This window comes from Pristis pectinata, chromosome 6 (assembly GCF_009764475.1).
Source record: "Pristis pectinata isolate sPriPec2 chromosome 6, sPriPec2.1.pri, whole genome shotgun sequence".
NCBI lineage: Eukaryota > Metazoa > Chordata > Chondrichthyes > Rhinopristiformes > Pristidae > Pristis > Pristis pectinata.
In genome coordinates this window covers 34707403-34724823 of record NC_067410.1, presented here as the reverse complement: position 1 = coordinate 34724823, position 17421 = coordinate 34707403, and the positions used below count along the sequence as shown (strand labels likewise).

At 38.1% G+C, this 17421-nt stretch overlaps 1 protein-coding gene across 12 annotated transcripts in view; it reads left to right on the top strand.

Moving 5' to 3' along the window:
- The window catches only part of foxp1b (forkhead box P1b), a 458146-nt gene that overhangs the window by 428223 nt on the left and 12502 nt on the right, over window positions 1–17421 (top strand). For all 12 annotated transcript variants that reach the window (XM_052017521.1, XM_052017520.1, XM_052017525.1 and 9 more), the window contains 2 exons: window positions 428–549; window positions 4601–4670. In XM_052017521.1, the coding sequence (XP_051873481.1) occupies window positions 428–549; window positions 4601–4670 (192 nt within the window). The remainder of the gene's footprint in view (window positions 1–427; window positions 550–4600; window positions 4671–17421) is intronic.

The window sequence follows — 17421 nt, the reverse complement described above, 5'->3', positions numbered from 1 at the left end:
AAATAATTAGAATATGTTTGAGCTTTTATTCTGATTCCTGATGCCAGTCATTGAATACAAAGTGGAAAATGCTACTGTCTTGTACATTGTCATTTCTTACGAATTGAGTGTGAGTTCCAATAGGAATGCTTGTTGTGTGCTACAGCATTGAGAATAATGTTACAGTGGTATCAACAATCTAACTAAACCTTATCAATTAGCTACAGAAAAAGTGCCACATCTACGTTCTTTTCCACAAACTGTTTTTCTGAACTGATCAAAGAACTATGGATGGAATTGAATAGCTTGACAAGAGTCTGTCAATGCAAACACTGACAGCAAGCTTGAATTTTATGATTCTTCATTATGGCCGTGGCAACACTTATAATATATACTTCCTTTCTTTTAGATACAATATTGAATGTTTTCTTCTTTGTACTTACTATAGAATGCAGTGCGCCATAATCTTAGTCTTCACAAGTGTTTTGTTCGAGTAGAAAATGTTAAAGGGGCAGTGTGGACAGTGGACGAAATAGAATTCCAAAAGCGAAGGCCACAAAAGATCAGTGGGTATGTCCACCATATTTAATTGCTTAAACCTCCTAGCATAGCTAGCTCCCCTGTAGTTTAACTTACAGCTTATGGCTGCTTGCAGGTGATGGAGGGAAGGGTGTTGCTTGGTTATATTCTTGCTGTCTAGGAAAATGTGGGGCATGGAAAGCAAGTGCTTTGTCACAGGGTCCTTTCCCCTTGTTTTCCAGTCTGTGTATGCCATGGTGCCCACCCCATGTCCTTTCCATCTGCTTGCCTAGTGTTCTGCATCATATGCTTCTGCTTGCAGGCTACACATATTAACCCCACAAATCATTTGCTTATTTCATTTTTTTTTCTCCTTTTCCTTACCCAACCCTTGTGTGTGATTTTTGTTCTCTCCCAAATCCCATTGCCCTTGTTTGTCTTTCCATCGCATCTGCTTGACTGCTGCTATAATCCCAGGGTGCCATACGCACCAATTTGTCACTGCATAAGTGCTTTATCAGAGTAGAGGATGAGTTTGGGTCCTTTTGGACTGTTGATGATGAAGAATTTAAACGTGGTCGCCATATTCAACGAGGCCGTCCTCGAAAATACTACCCTGATGAAAGCTTTGATGAACAATTTGCACAGTAAGAGCTTTTGCTTGCTACTTTTTTGCTTCTGCTTTGCATTGCATGGTTACCATCTGTCAGATTGCCCTGAGAATTAGTATGTTATGTAAGAATGACTCTGTGTTATAACATCTGTTGCATTAAAAGTGTGACTCCTTCTATTGACCAAATTGTACTTTATTCAAAATACAGTGTTGCTATAACAGAGCTCTATTTTAAATAATCTCTCAGATAATTGATTACAGAGAAGGTTCAGGTGACATCATGAAATTTTGTTTCCAATTCTTTTGGAAATATTCCCCATTATTATTTACATTGCGATCACACTTGAAAAATTTAGAACTGTGCACTCTTTATATCTGGACATTGACATAGAAGGTACAGCTGTTGATTTTTACAGTCATGTAGAAAAGTCATTCTGAACGATTCTCAAAATCATCAGATGAAGCAAGTCAAAAATGTAATATCACAAGAGCAATATACTTCACAAATACTTCAACTGGTTACAAACATCAATCACAAAAATGAATTAAATTACTCCCTATATATATAAAACGCCACTTCAAATGTGAAAGTTAATATATTGTGCAACTTTTCAACGCTAATACAGTTTGAGCTCAGAACAAAGCAGCTTCATCAATTTATCCATGTACCACTCTCTGCCCCCAGCCCACAGTTTGAAGAAGTTAAAATAATTCAAGTACAATCTTACAATTGGTCATGATCACATTAAAAACAAAATGGCTGTAAGGCCAATGTAGACACATATAGCTGAAGGACTCATCAACTCCTTCCATCAGGCAGTGATTTCTCTATTGCCAAATATTCAAAATATTACAGTTTGTCTTATCTGACACCCAACTTCTCATATTAGTGCTATCCCTCAAATAGTTATGTGTGAATTCTGTACAAATTCATTGGTTGTGTTGTAATATAGAACCTGTCATATGCCTTAGAACTTGCAACCAAATTCATAACTCCAGCTTGGAAAACATTGTGTGATTCATGCACCAAATTATCAAATTAATGCACTTGCAGGTTATTTTCAGTGGAGATTGACAAGAGGGATCAGCTAGAAAAACAAAAGTTTGGAATATGCTGCACTAGACTAGGTAAATCTGAACCATAAATACTAAATTTAAAATTGCAGCAGAATGGTCAAGATTTCAGTTTGCCTACGATATGAAATAGTTGAAGACTCCACTTTTTAGGGGAGGATGTTGTGGGAGAGAAAAAATATCATTGGCTATCTCAGAACTAATCGCCATTGTTTGATTATGCGGGAATTCTGCTTTAGTCCCAAATAATTCAGCATGTAGTTGTAATATCAGAGAATCTAAAGGGAGAAAAGCAAGACTAGTCCAAATAAGTGTGGGACAGGTAATAAAATCTTATTTGACAAGAATATTTGAATAAGATGATAACCTGGACCTCTTCTTTAATACTCTAAAATTGTTGATATACAATGACTCCATTCCAACAATGAAGAAATACTCTGCGATAATACATATTTCAACAAAGGTGTTTTTAGTTTCCAAACAAATACCACTATCTGGCTTGTTAAACCAATTATTTCAGACTTGAATGGAGCTGCCTTATTATCATATTTTTGATCCTTATTCATATTAAAACATAATGTGCTGGTCTTTTGGTAGTAGATGCATGGTATGATGTGGTACCAGTCAGACGAGGTCCTAAATGAATTTCTGATTTTTTTTTTATTGTAGCTAATGTTAAGTATTAATACAGATGCAAAAAAAAATCTTTAAGGTCCAGGTAAACGGAGTATGTCCATGAAGACCTTTGCTACCAGGCCACTATGTCCTTCACTCATCCCAGATTTCTGACATATGAAGCAGCTCCCCATTCTTCCAAACTCTAGGGCACTCTACTCTTCTTTTGATATTTCAAAGCTAACACACTCCACAATGACAATTCCTTGAAAACCTCATCACCTCCAGCAAAATGCTGCTAAGCAATATTCTTCACTCAATTATAACAAGCCTAATTCCAGGCCCATTGTTTTGTAAGCAAAAGAACTCCCCTTCAAATTGACCCAAAGTGTTATCTATGCCACTTCCCACAGGTGTGCCCTGACCTGTTGTGCATTTCCTGCATTTTCTTTTTTGGATCCCTACCCATCTCCCATTTCCAGTACAGCTAAATGTCTGATTTAGACCTGCAATGAGTTATATCACTCTTGACACATTTCTGTTGGTTTCTATAAAAAAGAGCAACATTTGGTTGCAAATGTAGTTTATCATTAAAATAATCGAGGCCACTCTTCATCTTCTTTTACAGGAAAATTGGTGCATTCACAAAAGTAATTCTGAAAACAACAGTAAAGCAATTATATATATCGACATTTTCAATCATTACAAATGAGTAAATTTCATAATGATACATGGTATGTCACATGGAATAATATCCCTGAAATGAAAGAAAAGATCTGCAACTGATCATGACCTATGTCATAGGAGATACACACACACACACACACACACACACACACACACACACACACACACACACACACACACACACACACACACACACACTTTACCTTCAGGCTAAAGTCACAGAGTTCTACTTTTGAGCAATGATGATACATAGCCTAAATATAAATTCTCAGCCTGAACTGCCACTGCCCCCCACAATCTGCCATGCTAATCTTTATTATCCCTTTCCTTGCATATATCAAAATATCATTTAAATTGAATTTATTCCCTGCCAGTCATCATCTCTTGCAATGGCTCACCTGTTTAATAACTGTTTCTTACAGTATTCTTTCTCATTTTCAGTATATCCTTTCTCATTTTCAATATAACTGTTCTCTTTTCACTTTTACATCTGGTTAATATAATACCCTCCTTAATCTTATTAATTTACTTGCCAAAGAGGCTGGGATAATAAGGGGGCTCCATCTTGTATCCTTTAAACATAAAAAAGGCATCCTGCATCTTTAAACTGAAGCCATAATAATTTATAACCCATCACCTCCAAACTTTTTGAACAGTTGCAAGATCGGTACAATGTTTTGAAAATTCTCAGTAGGACCTCCTAATAAAATTACATACCTCAGCTTCTTTTACTTTGAATTGTATGCATTTGAGTATAGGGCTTTCCTTTGCCTATATCAAAGATATATAGAGAGAAATCAATTTGCAGAATATTGTCCAAATAACTTAAATTAATACACTTTGTAGTTCTCTTAAAAAAAACTTTAAAAGTGTATTTTTTTTAAAATCATGCCATTAAAGGACCCCAAAAAGTTTAAATGTAACAGTGTTCAAATCCTGTAGATCAGATTAAAAAAAACATCAGAGTCAGTTACAGGTGGTCCTTAATTGAATCCAATTTAAAAGTGATTTTTTTGCTGTTAGTAAAATGGAGCCGAATATACAAACGTCTGCTGTATGCCAATTATTTACTCATAGTGAATTGTGAATATTATCTTCTTTTTTCTTATACAGCAATCCCTCTATTATAAAAAATATACAGACCAGCCTTGCATATGGATCACCACTTAATGCTGCTTTACAGGTAAGATCAACAAATGGATTCAGTCTGCAAAGTCCACAATACCCAGATCCCTTGCTCACTGCACAATGACTCGTTCACTAATTAGATATTAAAATTTAATTTCTTTAAAACTTTTTAAGTGCATAAAGCATTAAAGCCCCAGGGCAAATGCATTGTAAGTCACTGGAGCATTAGCTGGTTGTTTCGCATTTGGAATACTGTAGCAAAAATTAAAAGTTCACTTATTAATATTTATCAGTGGTATCATAATTTCAACTATCTTATTTCAAAAATTTGCCTGAGGCAAAGGAACCGTAAGTGTAATTACTCCACCACAACTATTAATGACTGAATGATGGGATAGTGTGTCACATGACCCCCTATTGTTAGTGGCTGTGCAGGAAACACGAAGACAGTGTGCATTCTGCTCAGTCTCTGTTTTCATTATCATATTTCCTGTTTTCTGAAATCATTTCAATTCAATGGGGACTACTTTTGTATATAGATGTATAAGTTCCTTTTCACCTGTTTGGTTTTATTCAAACACTTTCAGATGGAGTATTGACTTATTCACCACTAATATGCTGTGATTACTCATGGCATGGATGCAAATAGACCCCATGCCATGAGTGATAGCAGGTCAAGCCCTGTCAGATTTCCCCTTACATAAGCTCTTTACCATGTTTAAAAACTGATAACACTTATCCAACTTGGGCTTACTTGATAACAAGCAAGAATCTATTTCATGTGGACTATTCTTTTTGTTTGTTGTATTTTTTTGAGATTTTAGCAAGTTGATAGGCTTTCAAATGAAACCATGCCTTTTCTTGCTAAAGGCAATGTTAAGACTGCAACTTTCCCATTGTTTCGAGGGCATGAGTGAGTTGGTGTGGAGTGCCAGTCACGCCCCAAGTGGATCTGGCCTGCAGGATGTCTCTTGTTTTGGAGTGGTAATGCAAATGTGTCTTTGATGCTAGAATCTGCCATGTAGCACCTCAGGGGCTTTCCCATTGATAGTTGTGCAAATGTAGCCTACATACCATCACCACCAAAACTGCTTGTGTTTGTGCATTCATCCGAACATCTAGTTTGCCAAGGTATGAGTAACTGTCATCAGTAAAATACATTCACAAAGGCTGGTGACAATGGATATAGTGACCTGGAAATTCACTTACACGTGAAAATGAGCTGAAATGCCATTGTACAGATACCCATTCCAATTTGAATCATTGCTGTTAATGTGTGATTTTCATGAACAAGGTGTGTGTATGAAGTGCCAGTCATAATGCCTTGTCCATATTAGCGCACATTAACAGTGAATATCCATGAGTTAGCTAACCAGCATTAGTCAATGCCATGCCTGCATCACTTAACAAGGATGCTGTCAGTGACTCCATGGAGTAGGAATTTGCTTTCCCCTTGCAGAAAGACAGTATTTGTGCTTCTACCAAAGAGACCTTGACAGTTCCCTTGCAGGTACCTATCAGCCAGTTAGCTCAGAATGCCACTACTCATGGCAAAGCAGTCTAGCCCAAGACTTGGCCCTCTTGATCCAAAGATACTTGCAGTCTGTAATTTACTTCTCCACAAGGGAAATATCTTGCACCAGGTTGGGGCACCAAGGGTGATTTTTCAATGATTGAATGATTTTGGTCTTGATTGGATGCAAACAGATGTTTAGTATGTTGTTTTGCTTTGTCTTGGCTTTTACAGTTTGTGTAAAAGGGGGACACTGATGGACAGTAACAGAGGGATGTGGGATATGGACTATTTTATTTGTTCTCTCATGTTATAAGAGCTCCATAAGATCAGAAACGAGCTTTTTGCTGACATTTGTTCAATGTGTAGTTCCGTTGGCAAGTCCTCAGCAAATGCAGAAGACCACACCAGCATGCAATAATACCTTAACAGCATTCAAACATGTGCTGACATTTGTCAAGTAACCACCTATCCATGACATCCATTGGCATTGCCATCAACAGTCTAGGCTATAACAGAATATACTGCATATCTTAAGGCAAGTGACTCACATGCAACGCCAGAGTTTTTCCACCATCAACATGGTACAAGTCAGGAGAATCATGGAATACTGTCAACTTGCCTGGATGAGTGCAGCTCTAACAACAGTTTAGGCAACATTACGCCATCTAGGCAAAGCAGATTGATATCCCATCCACCACCCTAAACATTAATTTCCTCTATCACGGTGTATACCATCTACAAAATCCACTGTAGTTACTAGCCCAGACCACTCCAACAACACCTCCTAAAACCTCTGTCTCTTCCACAAAAAATCAGACAAAAGCAGGAGGCACATAGGAACTTTTATACGATCCTGATTTAGAAGTGTGCTGTCATTCCATCATCATCACTTGACCTAAATCCAAAACTGCCTCTCTGACAGCACTAGGGGAGTACCTTCACCAGAAGGACTGTCATGGTTTAAGGAGACAGCTCACCACCACATTTTGGAGGGCATTTATCACCTTGCCAGTGATATCCAAATCCCAAAAAGTGAATTGAAAAAAATCCCCTATGGGTAGTGAGAGGTCAGCCTTTGTTGCTCAAACCTACATGCTATTCAGGATGGTGAGATACCACCTATCTCATCATTTGCAATGTGGCAATACTGACATTACTGTTGTGCAGGCAGCTCCAACGTGGTGAATGTTGGGAGCTGCAGCCAGGAAACAGACGTAATTCCAAGTGCTTCAATGACTTAGAGTCTCTTGCAGATGCATTGTACCCAAATGGGCACTGTCTGGGTAGTTCAGTCTTTCTGATGGGAAACTTTCATGAGTTAATGATACCTAGTTCAAAAGAGCAAAGGGCAACCTTTGTAGATATTGTAGTAATATTAGACTGCAGAGAAGACCAGGGTGATTCATGAGGATGACAATGCACTTAGTGATTTATGCTGAATGAGACAGAGCATTCTTCAGTGTCTGTGGAGCTAAGAGAACCTTTTCCACTGCCTTGACTTGAATGCACCCCCCCCCCCCCCCCCCCGATGGTGGAATACTTCACGAAGTCCCTTGCGGCACCACGCTTATCTTCCCATACACTTTTGCAGCTGCTGTGATTAAACATTTGATTCAGGTTTTTGTTATTCCTTATACCCCCGATTCAAGTGTTACTATTGGAGGAGTGGGTCATAGTAACACTGATGCCCAGGGAAGATGATCAGACTTCCACATGAAGCAACGGTCATTGTAATGCACATGCTATGGTGGGCTGATCATTTGCGACAGATTTCAAAATCAAATAGTGGCAAAATCTTGTGGCTTGTGGTCATGGACTGCTTCTCTGCATGTGCCCTGAGGAAGTGAAGTAGCCTGCTAGTGAAACTCATAGTATTATACTGTGGCCTGATGGAACATCCGAAGAAGGACTCTACTTAGTGCCCTCTGCTCCCTTTCTCCTTTTTCCTCCTCTTCTTGTGTTCTGCAGCAGACAGGGCTAATCCAGTCAAGGATGGAGCATGAGACCTTCTGGACAATACTGCAAAGCCCCCACCTTAATAGGCAAGGCAATAAGATCTCATCTTGAGGACCCATTGGCCTTCACCTCTAAGATCTGTAAGGCCAACAGATGTAATTATTGAATTTTTCAGTGAAATTTGGAGTACTAACTGAAATGAAGAGTTAAGAATAGTAATAATGTTTGCTTCTAAGAGTTATCTAACATTGTGGATCAAATATGCATAGCTTAGACTGTGAAGACTTTTGGTGGTTGGGGCACACTTCAAGGAGTGATAGAGTTTGTAGTTCATGAAAATGTTTGCTGTTTACATGTGAAGTCTTGTGCTCCTCATGCATGCTGGCTATTGCAGCCAAAATGATAATGAAACATAGTACTTAGGTTACTAGCATTCAGAGACATGGGTTACTAATCCAGAAACTTAGATTCAACTCCCACCATAACAATTGGTGAATTTGAATTCAAGTAATTAAATAAATGTGGAATATAAACATAGCATCCATAACAGTGACAATGAATCTACCAGATAATTGTCAAAATACACCTGGGCATTCTTAGGCAGTTTGCATTATTTGTGACACTAAATCCTCCAATATGATTGACTCTGAAGTGACCAAGCAAGGTATTTGGTTCAAGGAGAGACTAATGTAGGCCTCTATCCCATGAACAAATTTTTCTTTTTAAAAAAAGTTGAACTTACGGAAGTCCACTGAGACGCTGACACCCACTGCTCTCCATTCGATGAAATGATCTTTTCTTACCTCAAGTATAAAGCATCCATTTGACATCCCAAATGCAATGCTGAGCTACAAACTAGGAATGGTGTCAAAACCTAGAATGGACCAGAGCTAAGATGTTTTAAGTAGCCATATTCCTCCTCTCAGGCAGAGTGATCCAGCCATGAATGGGTACTGGAAATCCAGCTGCACAAAGCGACTGACAGGTTTATTATCAACTCTGCCTTGCAATATATTAATTTCTGGATTCATTGTGTCTCAGATGATCTGAAATGGGAATGCACTTGGAAGGCAGCTCTTTGGCATCGGCCATCCTCTGTCTCTTTCAGCCTCCTCTGAGAGGAAGCCATTTCTTATGTTCCATTTGCTCTTGGTCACACTGAAGACCCAGGTGGGGCCTCTACAGAACAGCAAGAAAAGTGAATTTCTACCTTTGCTCTCATCCAAACTCGCTGTGAAACTTCCCATTCCATTCTTTATCCCCTGGCAATTTAATGAACTCAATCCGTCTGCAACATAATCTATGATACTTTAAAGTATCACAGTTAGCGGGTTCATCCCTGCCATACAGGCATGCTTTCCTGTGTGTGGCCACAATGATATGCCAATGTGCATTTAAGTGAATCCATTTCACAGGGGAGGCATCATTTGGTCATTATATGTGGATTGATGTTGCCCTGTCTGTAAGCACAGGATCGACAGTCACATTATGCGCAATGCGTACCTTAAACTTACTGATGCTTTTAGATGGTCATTTAAATGCTGCAATTCAGTCCCGTAGCATATATAATGTATACACTTCATTCCAAAGTATTCTCAGCCAATATATCTTTAATTTGATTAAACATTTTTGACCACTAGCATTGGAAAAAAAATGGCCGAGCATGTTTATAGGCACCTTGAAGGATGATAGTAAAAAATATTTGTTGTCAGCTTGTCCTCTCAAGGGGTACATTAAACAGGATGAAAGCTTGTTTTATTCTGCAAAGGGTACTAAAAATTGCAAGTGATTTTGTTGCATTCTTCATACTGGCCCGTACTTGAGGGAAATAGCTAGCAGCTTCTGCAGACGTTTCCCAGCCTAAATGCCAGTGTTTAGGATATGTGCATGAATGTGATGGTCCCAGACCCGCTGGCCACTCTTCATTAGCCTTTTCTTCACTGTGTTTAGTGCCAGAGTATGGTGTTGAGTCAGTTCAGTAGTGTAAGCCTGAAGAGCCTGCATGGGTTAGACTAGGTGAAGGAACAGCATTAATGGAGACAAATGGCTGTACAAAGCAAAAGTTAATCATAGATAATTTAAAATTCTTTTAATTAACTGAGTTTAACTAATTATTCTCATGTGTTTGTAAGTGTTTTAATTTTTATCTTTAATATACTTTAAATTATGTGTTTTCTAATTGCTTTCAAATGTGGGAAATGTTTGGAAACATTCAAATCTTTTGACTAGTTTGTCAGCTGGTTATACCAGGGAGCATGGCTTAAGCCAGATATCAAACTTTCTCTCAGTTGTTTCTCAGGTGTGGTTTGCTTTACCCCTCCATCCCCACCAAACCGTAACTATGTATGCATTATGATATTCATGTACAAAGGGTATATATGCATCATTTAATTTGCCCTCTGTACACGCAAAGGAAAATGTAAACCAGTTTCCATTCCTTATTCCAGAGAAGCCCATTCCAATGTAATTATTTGAGGATAGGTGGTTTTAGAAGAACCTAAGCAAAGGGCAGGTGATAACTAATATGAAAATAGGATGTCATAATTACATTACTCCATTACTTTGTATTAACATCATCTTATGGGGAATGAGCAGTTGATATTATAATCCCCTAAATTCATATGCAAGTATAATTACATTTTGGCTTTACTAGTTAGTTCTGGATTCTATAATTGCTATAAATAGTGTAGGCTTGCAGTTAGACATCAATTGATCTGTGAGCAGTAAGCAAGGCGACACCTTTGTTGTGCAGGAATGTGAAATTATGGCCATATCAATCCGAGTCCCATACAGGTGCGAGCAATGGGTGTTGCAATCCAGAGTCGAGGAGCCAATAGGAAAGCAATAGAAAGTTTGGTGAACTTTTGCCTGGAATATCTGTGGCTGTTCAGTCGAAGTGTGAGAGAATTTAGGGGAAAAGTTATTTCCTCTTAGGCAGAGTTGAATTTAGAATGTGTGATTTGATCCGCCGGGCTTGGTTTTTGAAAGGCTAAAGATTGCAAGAAAAATGAAAAATTGAGTTACTAATTTCAAGGTCTGGTAATGAAATATGTTGAAGTTACTCAGAGGATATTCATGCAGGTATATATGCGTCATTTAATTTACCCTCTGTACAAACAAAGGAAAACATAAACCAATTTCCATGCATTATTCTAGAGAAGCCCACTCTAAAATAATTAGCTGAGTTTTAGAAGAAGGTGGTTTTAGAAGAACCTAAGCAAAGGGCAAGTGACAACTAATATGAAAATATTACTGGAGTGGCCAAATGGAGTGGCCAATGTCCTATAGTATATGTAACATGCTTAGAAGTAAAATGCATTAGGTTTATTTTTGGGTATGTGGTTACGCCACTTAACCTTCTCATAGGCCTAATTTCATTATAGTGATAACCCACAGACCATTATTAACATCTCCTGCGGTATTTAAGGGAAAAACACACCAGTAAAATTAAGTTAGGAAATCATGCCAAATGAAAACTGTGTTGCACAAGTGAAATTGCTTCATTATTTCTGCAATGTTGGCGTGCAATTATGGCTGTATAGTAAATAACTTGATGAATCTACAGAATTTTGAAATCAAATAACTGGCAGATTTACTCAAAAATCTGTGTGCACTGGAACTTCTGTTATCAGATTTTGCGGACGTTAATACCATGCAAGTCTCTCAAAAAATCAGTTCTCTCGATATGACTTGCAGTAAATATTTATCCCTCAATTTTCCACCTTTGAGCGGGATCATGCTAAACCGGCCCTACCATCTGGAATCACTGCACATGGTTCCTGCCCATCCTCACATACCTGAGCCAGGAAGGGAGGGCCAATCTCACTGACCACCTGCACTCTGCCCTAAGATGGCAAATCACCAAGGCCCTGCTCTTGGAACTCCCAGACTTTGACAGGAGGCAAAGCTGGGGGTGGAGCCTTGCCTCCTATCAAAACCTATGGAGCTTTTTTAAAAACCTTTTGTCCTTGATGATTAGAAATATTTAAGATATAAGAAGTGATATAAATCATTAACCATATTTTTAAAATGCAACAAATATAAATAATTGAAAACACTAAAACATTTACCAGAACATCCTGAACAAAGTGATGATCCTTCTGCAATGGGGTGGAAGAGAATGACACATCTTACAATATACAATAATCAGGGATAAATTGATAGTGATGGACTTCATGGTAGATAACATTGTCATTAACAACTCCATGAGGACAGTAGGATGAATAACTGTGAACCTTGATAGCACAGGACAAATTATGATACACAACCGCAGGTCATTCAATCCAATCAAGACATAGTTACATTGTTTTTGTCATTTGCTGCATTGAACTAGGTATGCAACAATAGGTCTGCTTTGAACAATTAACTTTACTTTCCACACCATTAGAGAACAATTAGCACCAAAACATAAATAATACTTTTGTTTTATATTTAACATATTCCATGCTGTATGTTGGGCATTTTTTCATGTTGGTTTTGATGTGCCCTACTGCCATTTGCATCTCTGGTTGAAGGAATGGTGTTACCGTATGGTTGCATTGGTAAATTGGCAACTTTGAGAGATGTCTGAGGCTTCTACCTGTATTTTTGACTAGCTCTGATCCACGTTAGAACTCCCTTTACTGTTATCACTGTGAGCCTTTATTTTAAGAGATGGCACCCACTGTCCATTGTGAATCTGAATGATAACTTGGAACTGCTGGAAACATCTTCACGTGGAACAATCAACATTGCCAGCTCTGACACTCTCATTCACTATGATCTGTAATCACTATTTGAGGTGAAGTGGGTTGTGACTGTTTCTCAAACTTTGAATTTTGTAGCAGGTAGAGTGTTGACAAGGGATATCCTGTATCTCTGGCCCACCTTGATGAGGTTAGGGTTTCAGACGGTCTTTGCTCAGCAACAGACTGCTGGGCAACAAAAAATATATTGGTACTGATGTTCAGGAAGAAAACATGGACTGTTTGTGTACATTTATTAGAAGTCACCCAATTAGAAACAACAGAATTCATTTGACATTTATCTCAGCATGTACCCTTTTCCACCAGGAGTCACTTTTTTGAATATCCTAAAAAAAACTGTAAGCTAGCAAAATGATTTTCTGATTGCATACTTCTAGTTGACATGCCTTTGATGTTATACATTAGATAAGCCTCTGAAACCTTAAAACAGATGCAAAAAATATTCTAGGTTCTCCTTCTATCCAAGGGGATCAGCAGAATATTCTGATCAGTATTGCTTTGTTGATAATGTTCTATGCCTTATCCTAGAATCATAGAATGGTACAATGTAGTGGATGTATTTGAGTCATTGCATCCGTGTTGTTGTTGTTTTGTTTTGAAGGAGTTTTCAATTATTGCCACCTTGGGAGTTTGGTTCGAGCTGGGATTTTTTGCCCTGAGTGTAGGATGTCGAGGGGTGACCTTATAAGAGGTATATAAAATCACGAGGAGTGTAGATAGGATAGATGGTCACAGTCTTTTTCTCGGGATAGGAATGTCTAAAACCAGAGGCCATAGATTTAAGATAGGGGGCAAGATTTAAAAGGGATCTGAGGGGAAACTTTGTCCACACAGAGGTGGAGGTTGTATGGAACAAGCTGTCAGAGGAAGCGGGACAGGCGAGTACAATTACAATGTTTAACAGACATTTGGACAGGTATATGGATAGAAAAGGCATAGAGGGATATTACCTGAACATAGACAAATATGACTAGCTCAGCTAGACATCTTGAATAGCATGGACAAGTTGGGCTGAAGGGCCTGTTTATGTGCTGTATAACGCTATGACTCCTTTGCTCCTTCCCCCAGCCTTGAAGTTTTCTTTTTTATCCAGTTCTCTTTTCAGAAGCCCCCTGGAACCAGCAAGGATATCTCCATTTCATTTAGGTGTTGTCTTCAGTTGATAAGAGTCTCACAACCTTGATAATCAACCAAGACAGGTGGTTAGAGACTTAGTAGTTGGTGACTTTACCAAAGCGAAGAACATCAGGTCATACATTCTAAATCATAATTACTGAAAGTATGATTTGTTCTTCTGCTCTTATTACTTATTTTAAATCTGCCACATTTTACTGCTTATTTTAATCTTTCAAGATTTTAAACTTTACTATGAAATATCCCTTTAAAACTTCTCTGCCCCTCCCCCCCTACAATTTATGTATACTAACCTGTTCTTCTCATCGTGTTGGAGAGAGCAAATAGGATATTTATGGGTGAATTGTTCCATTTGCCAATATTAGTGGAAAAATATCCATGAATAGTTAAAAGAAAATGACAATTCCTTAACATTAGCAAACCAAAGAAAATAAATCTCAATGAAAACATATCTTGCATCAATATAATTGTCATTCCATATGTCACATTTGCTTAAACAGAATATGCTGTATAATATACATATTTATATATAATATGTGCGTGTGTGTGTATATTTAGACATGATTAAATGACACAAACAAGATGGTCTGGGTAGCTCTCACATATTTGTTGACTCAGATGTCCTTCAGAATCACCCTTAATAAATCCCGTTTGTTTCTTTTAGTTATTGAAAGATTTCAGTTGGTAGCAGCCATGGCTTTTGTCCTCCATATCTGACAGTATAATACTGTTTATAAAATTGGAGCACTTTTTTTTCCCTAGGAAAGTTATTTCCTTCAGGATATTTATTTGCTATAACATACCCTGCTATTCGCATTTGTACAGCCTTTTTGCTACATCTGTGCAAACATTGTGAATGCAGGAATATTTTTTTGCATATGACATTTTAGAAACTACTACTTTCCTGGCCATATATATATATATATATGTGCTGAGTGTTTGTGCTTTATGTTCCTTTTTAAGTCATGCAGATTTCCTGTCAGGTCGCTTCAGTATTGTGAATAGTGGTAATGCGCTCTGTTTTATAATAACCTGGAACGTGATTGAGGTGCTCTGTACCTTAAATGTCATTACTATCTATACAAAGCTGAAAGATGCAGATTTATCAAACTTGTTGCAAGATATTTTACAAAGCACACCTCTTTTGTTAATTACACCAGGGCATTAACTCACAAAAAGCTGAATGTTCATTATTAAAAATGCAATGTAGTTGACTGTATTTTTGAGTCCATGAACATTTAAGAAAATTGCACATTTTAAATCCACACCTTCCTGTCCTTTTGGTAGTGGGTCATAAATAGCAATGTAAAAGGTCATAAATCTTAGTTCGACAAAAGTGGAAACTATAAACCCATAGGTTATATTTTCTGTGTAGTTATTAGCAAAAGTAGTAGATATGAATACAACAGTCTTTTCACTTCAGTAATCTTTGATTTTCAAGAATATTATGATCTACAGTTGAAATGTGCCAATTTTAAAATGAGTAATTTTGTGAAATATGATTTAGCAGGACAGGACTAGAACCAGCCAATCACAACACACCTACAGTAATGATCCATTAGCACTTCTCAGGCAGCTAACAAGCCCCTGTACTGGTAAAAATAGGAAGATGATTGTGAATCCGGTGGTAGAATGTGAAAACTGTTAAGAAATGATTGAACAGCAAAGTCATGAAGCATATTGGGCGTAATGGAAAAATGCCAGGACTTTTTTTAATGCCCGAGGACAGTCCCCAAATAGTTGCAGCAGTGCCCTGCAAGCTTTATGGATTTAGTCACATATCCTGTTAGAGACCGTTCTAGAACCCATGCCGTTTGCCCATTGTCCATGCAAACAACCCACCATTGCTAGTCCGTAAGCTACAAAGAAAACATTTCTTTTGCTGTATAGCATTAATCATAACTGTATCAAAAAATAGTTCAAAAGTGAAGAAGTGCCCTCACTATTGTAAAGAAGGCATATGTGGCAGACAATGCACACACAGCAATTAGCCACAAATGGTATTTGGATACATTCAAAAAAAAACAAATTATCTGTTAAAGTGGTATTGCTTGGCAGGTAAATATTGGCTGGGTTACCAGATGTTCCAACTCTTATTGCGGGTCCTATATATATATCCACTATAGAGGGCATATGGATTACAGTTTAAGATCTCACAACAGTGCAAAATTCTCTAAGTACTAAAGTCTTGTAATGGTATGATTCTTGATCCATGTGCCAGAAGTCATTGAATCAAGCCATTGAAACACGGCATATTATCGAGGTTAAGGTAGGGAATTTGTAAGGCAGGATGTATCTTCTAATGTAGTAACATAAAATGAATTTGATTTTCATATGCAGTGGACATCCCACAGATAATTCTCATGGGTCAAGCTTAAAGATAGTGTGCCATTCTGTCCAGGCTATGTTACAAGAAGTTCACAGGCCTATCTTGGCAGTGGAAGTATTGTTTGAGCATTGCAGTGCTCTGCTCAGTGATGGTAGAGTGTTGGTTTTGGAAGGGTATCTTTAGCCAGCTGTGAAGGGGACAGCTATTGTTGCCAAGCAGCCAGCTTTTGACATCTGTGCTGGGTCTGGGTAGAATATAGGACTGGCACGGTTTCAAGGCATCATTATGAACTGCAAAGAAAATGGGAACAGATCTATATGATTCCCTGGTGCCAATCTCACATGCACCTGCTGAACATTAATGGAGTGAAAACCCCTTTGTATTATGAAGGTTGCTGGTTCATTGGCCTTGATGTTGTTTGGATGCAGTCAATAACACCACACACTCATGGGAACCTTGCAATATATGCAGCATGCAGAGCCATTCCCACTTGTTTTTGGCTGTCCTTGGAAAAGTTATGTATTCGTTAGCTTTTGCACACATGTTATCAGTCAAGGGTTTCATCCAGAGACAGCAAACTGATTAATGGAGAAGTTCATCCTTATATACCCCTTCTTAGAAAAATGGTGTAATTGTAGGTGGTCCTGTTTTAGAAACCTCAAGGGTTGTAGAAAGCATTGTTGCATTGAGTTTTAGAAGCTTCAAATACATCTCGATGGGGTCTGCCCCTTTTTGCTGTGGTATTTCTTATTTTTCCTGCAGCTACAAGTAAGTGGCAGTGTTAATTTTTGTCATTTACAGGTGCCAATAGTTTTCTGAGCAAGCTACTGTACATGAAAACAAAATTACACAGATTTTTCCATCCAGCAATGTCAGGGTAGTGCAATCCATAACATTTCCACATACTGTCTAATTTCAGCCATGTGTCCTGTAAATAGCACTGGAATTGTCCATTTCAGTCCTGAACCAACCATTACCTTTACCTTTAAAAGGGCATCAGAGTCTCAGGGATTGTATGTGAGACCTCTGCCTTTTTCCACTGGCTGGCTAAATCAAGGTTCCCTCAATAAGAAAAACAAGTTGGCTTTAGACAGACAATCAGTGGTAACTTCTTTTGTAATTTTGG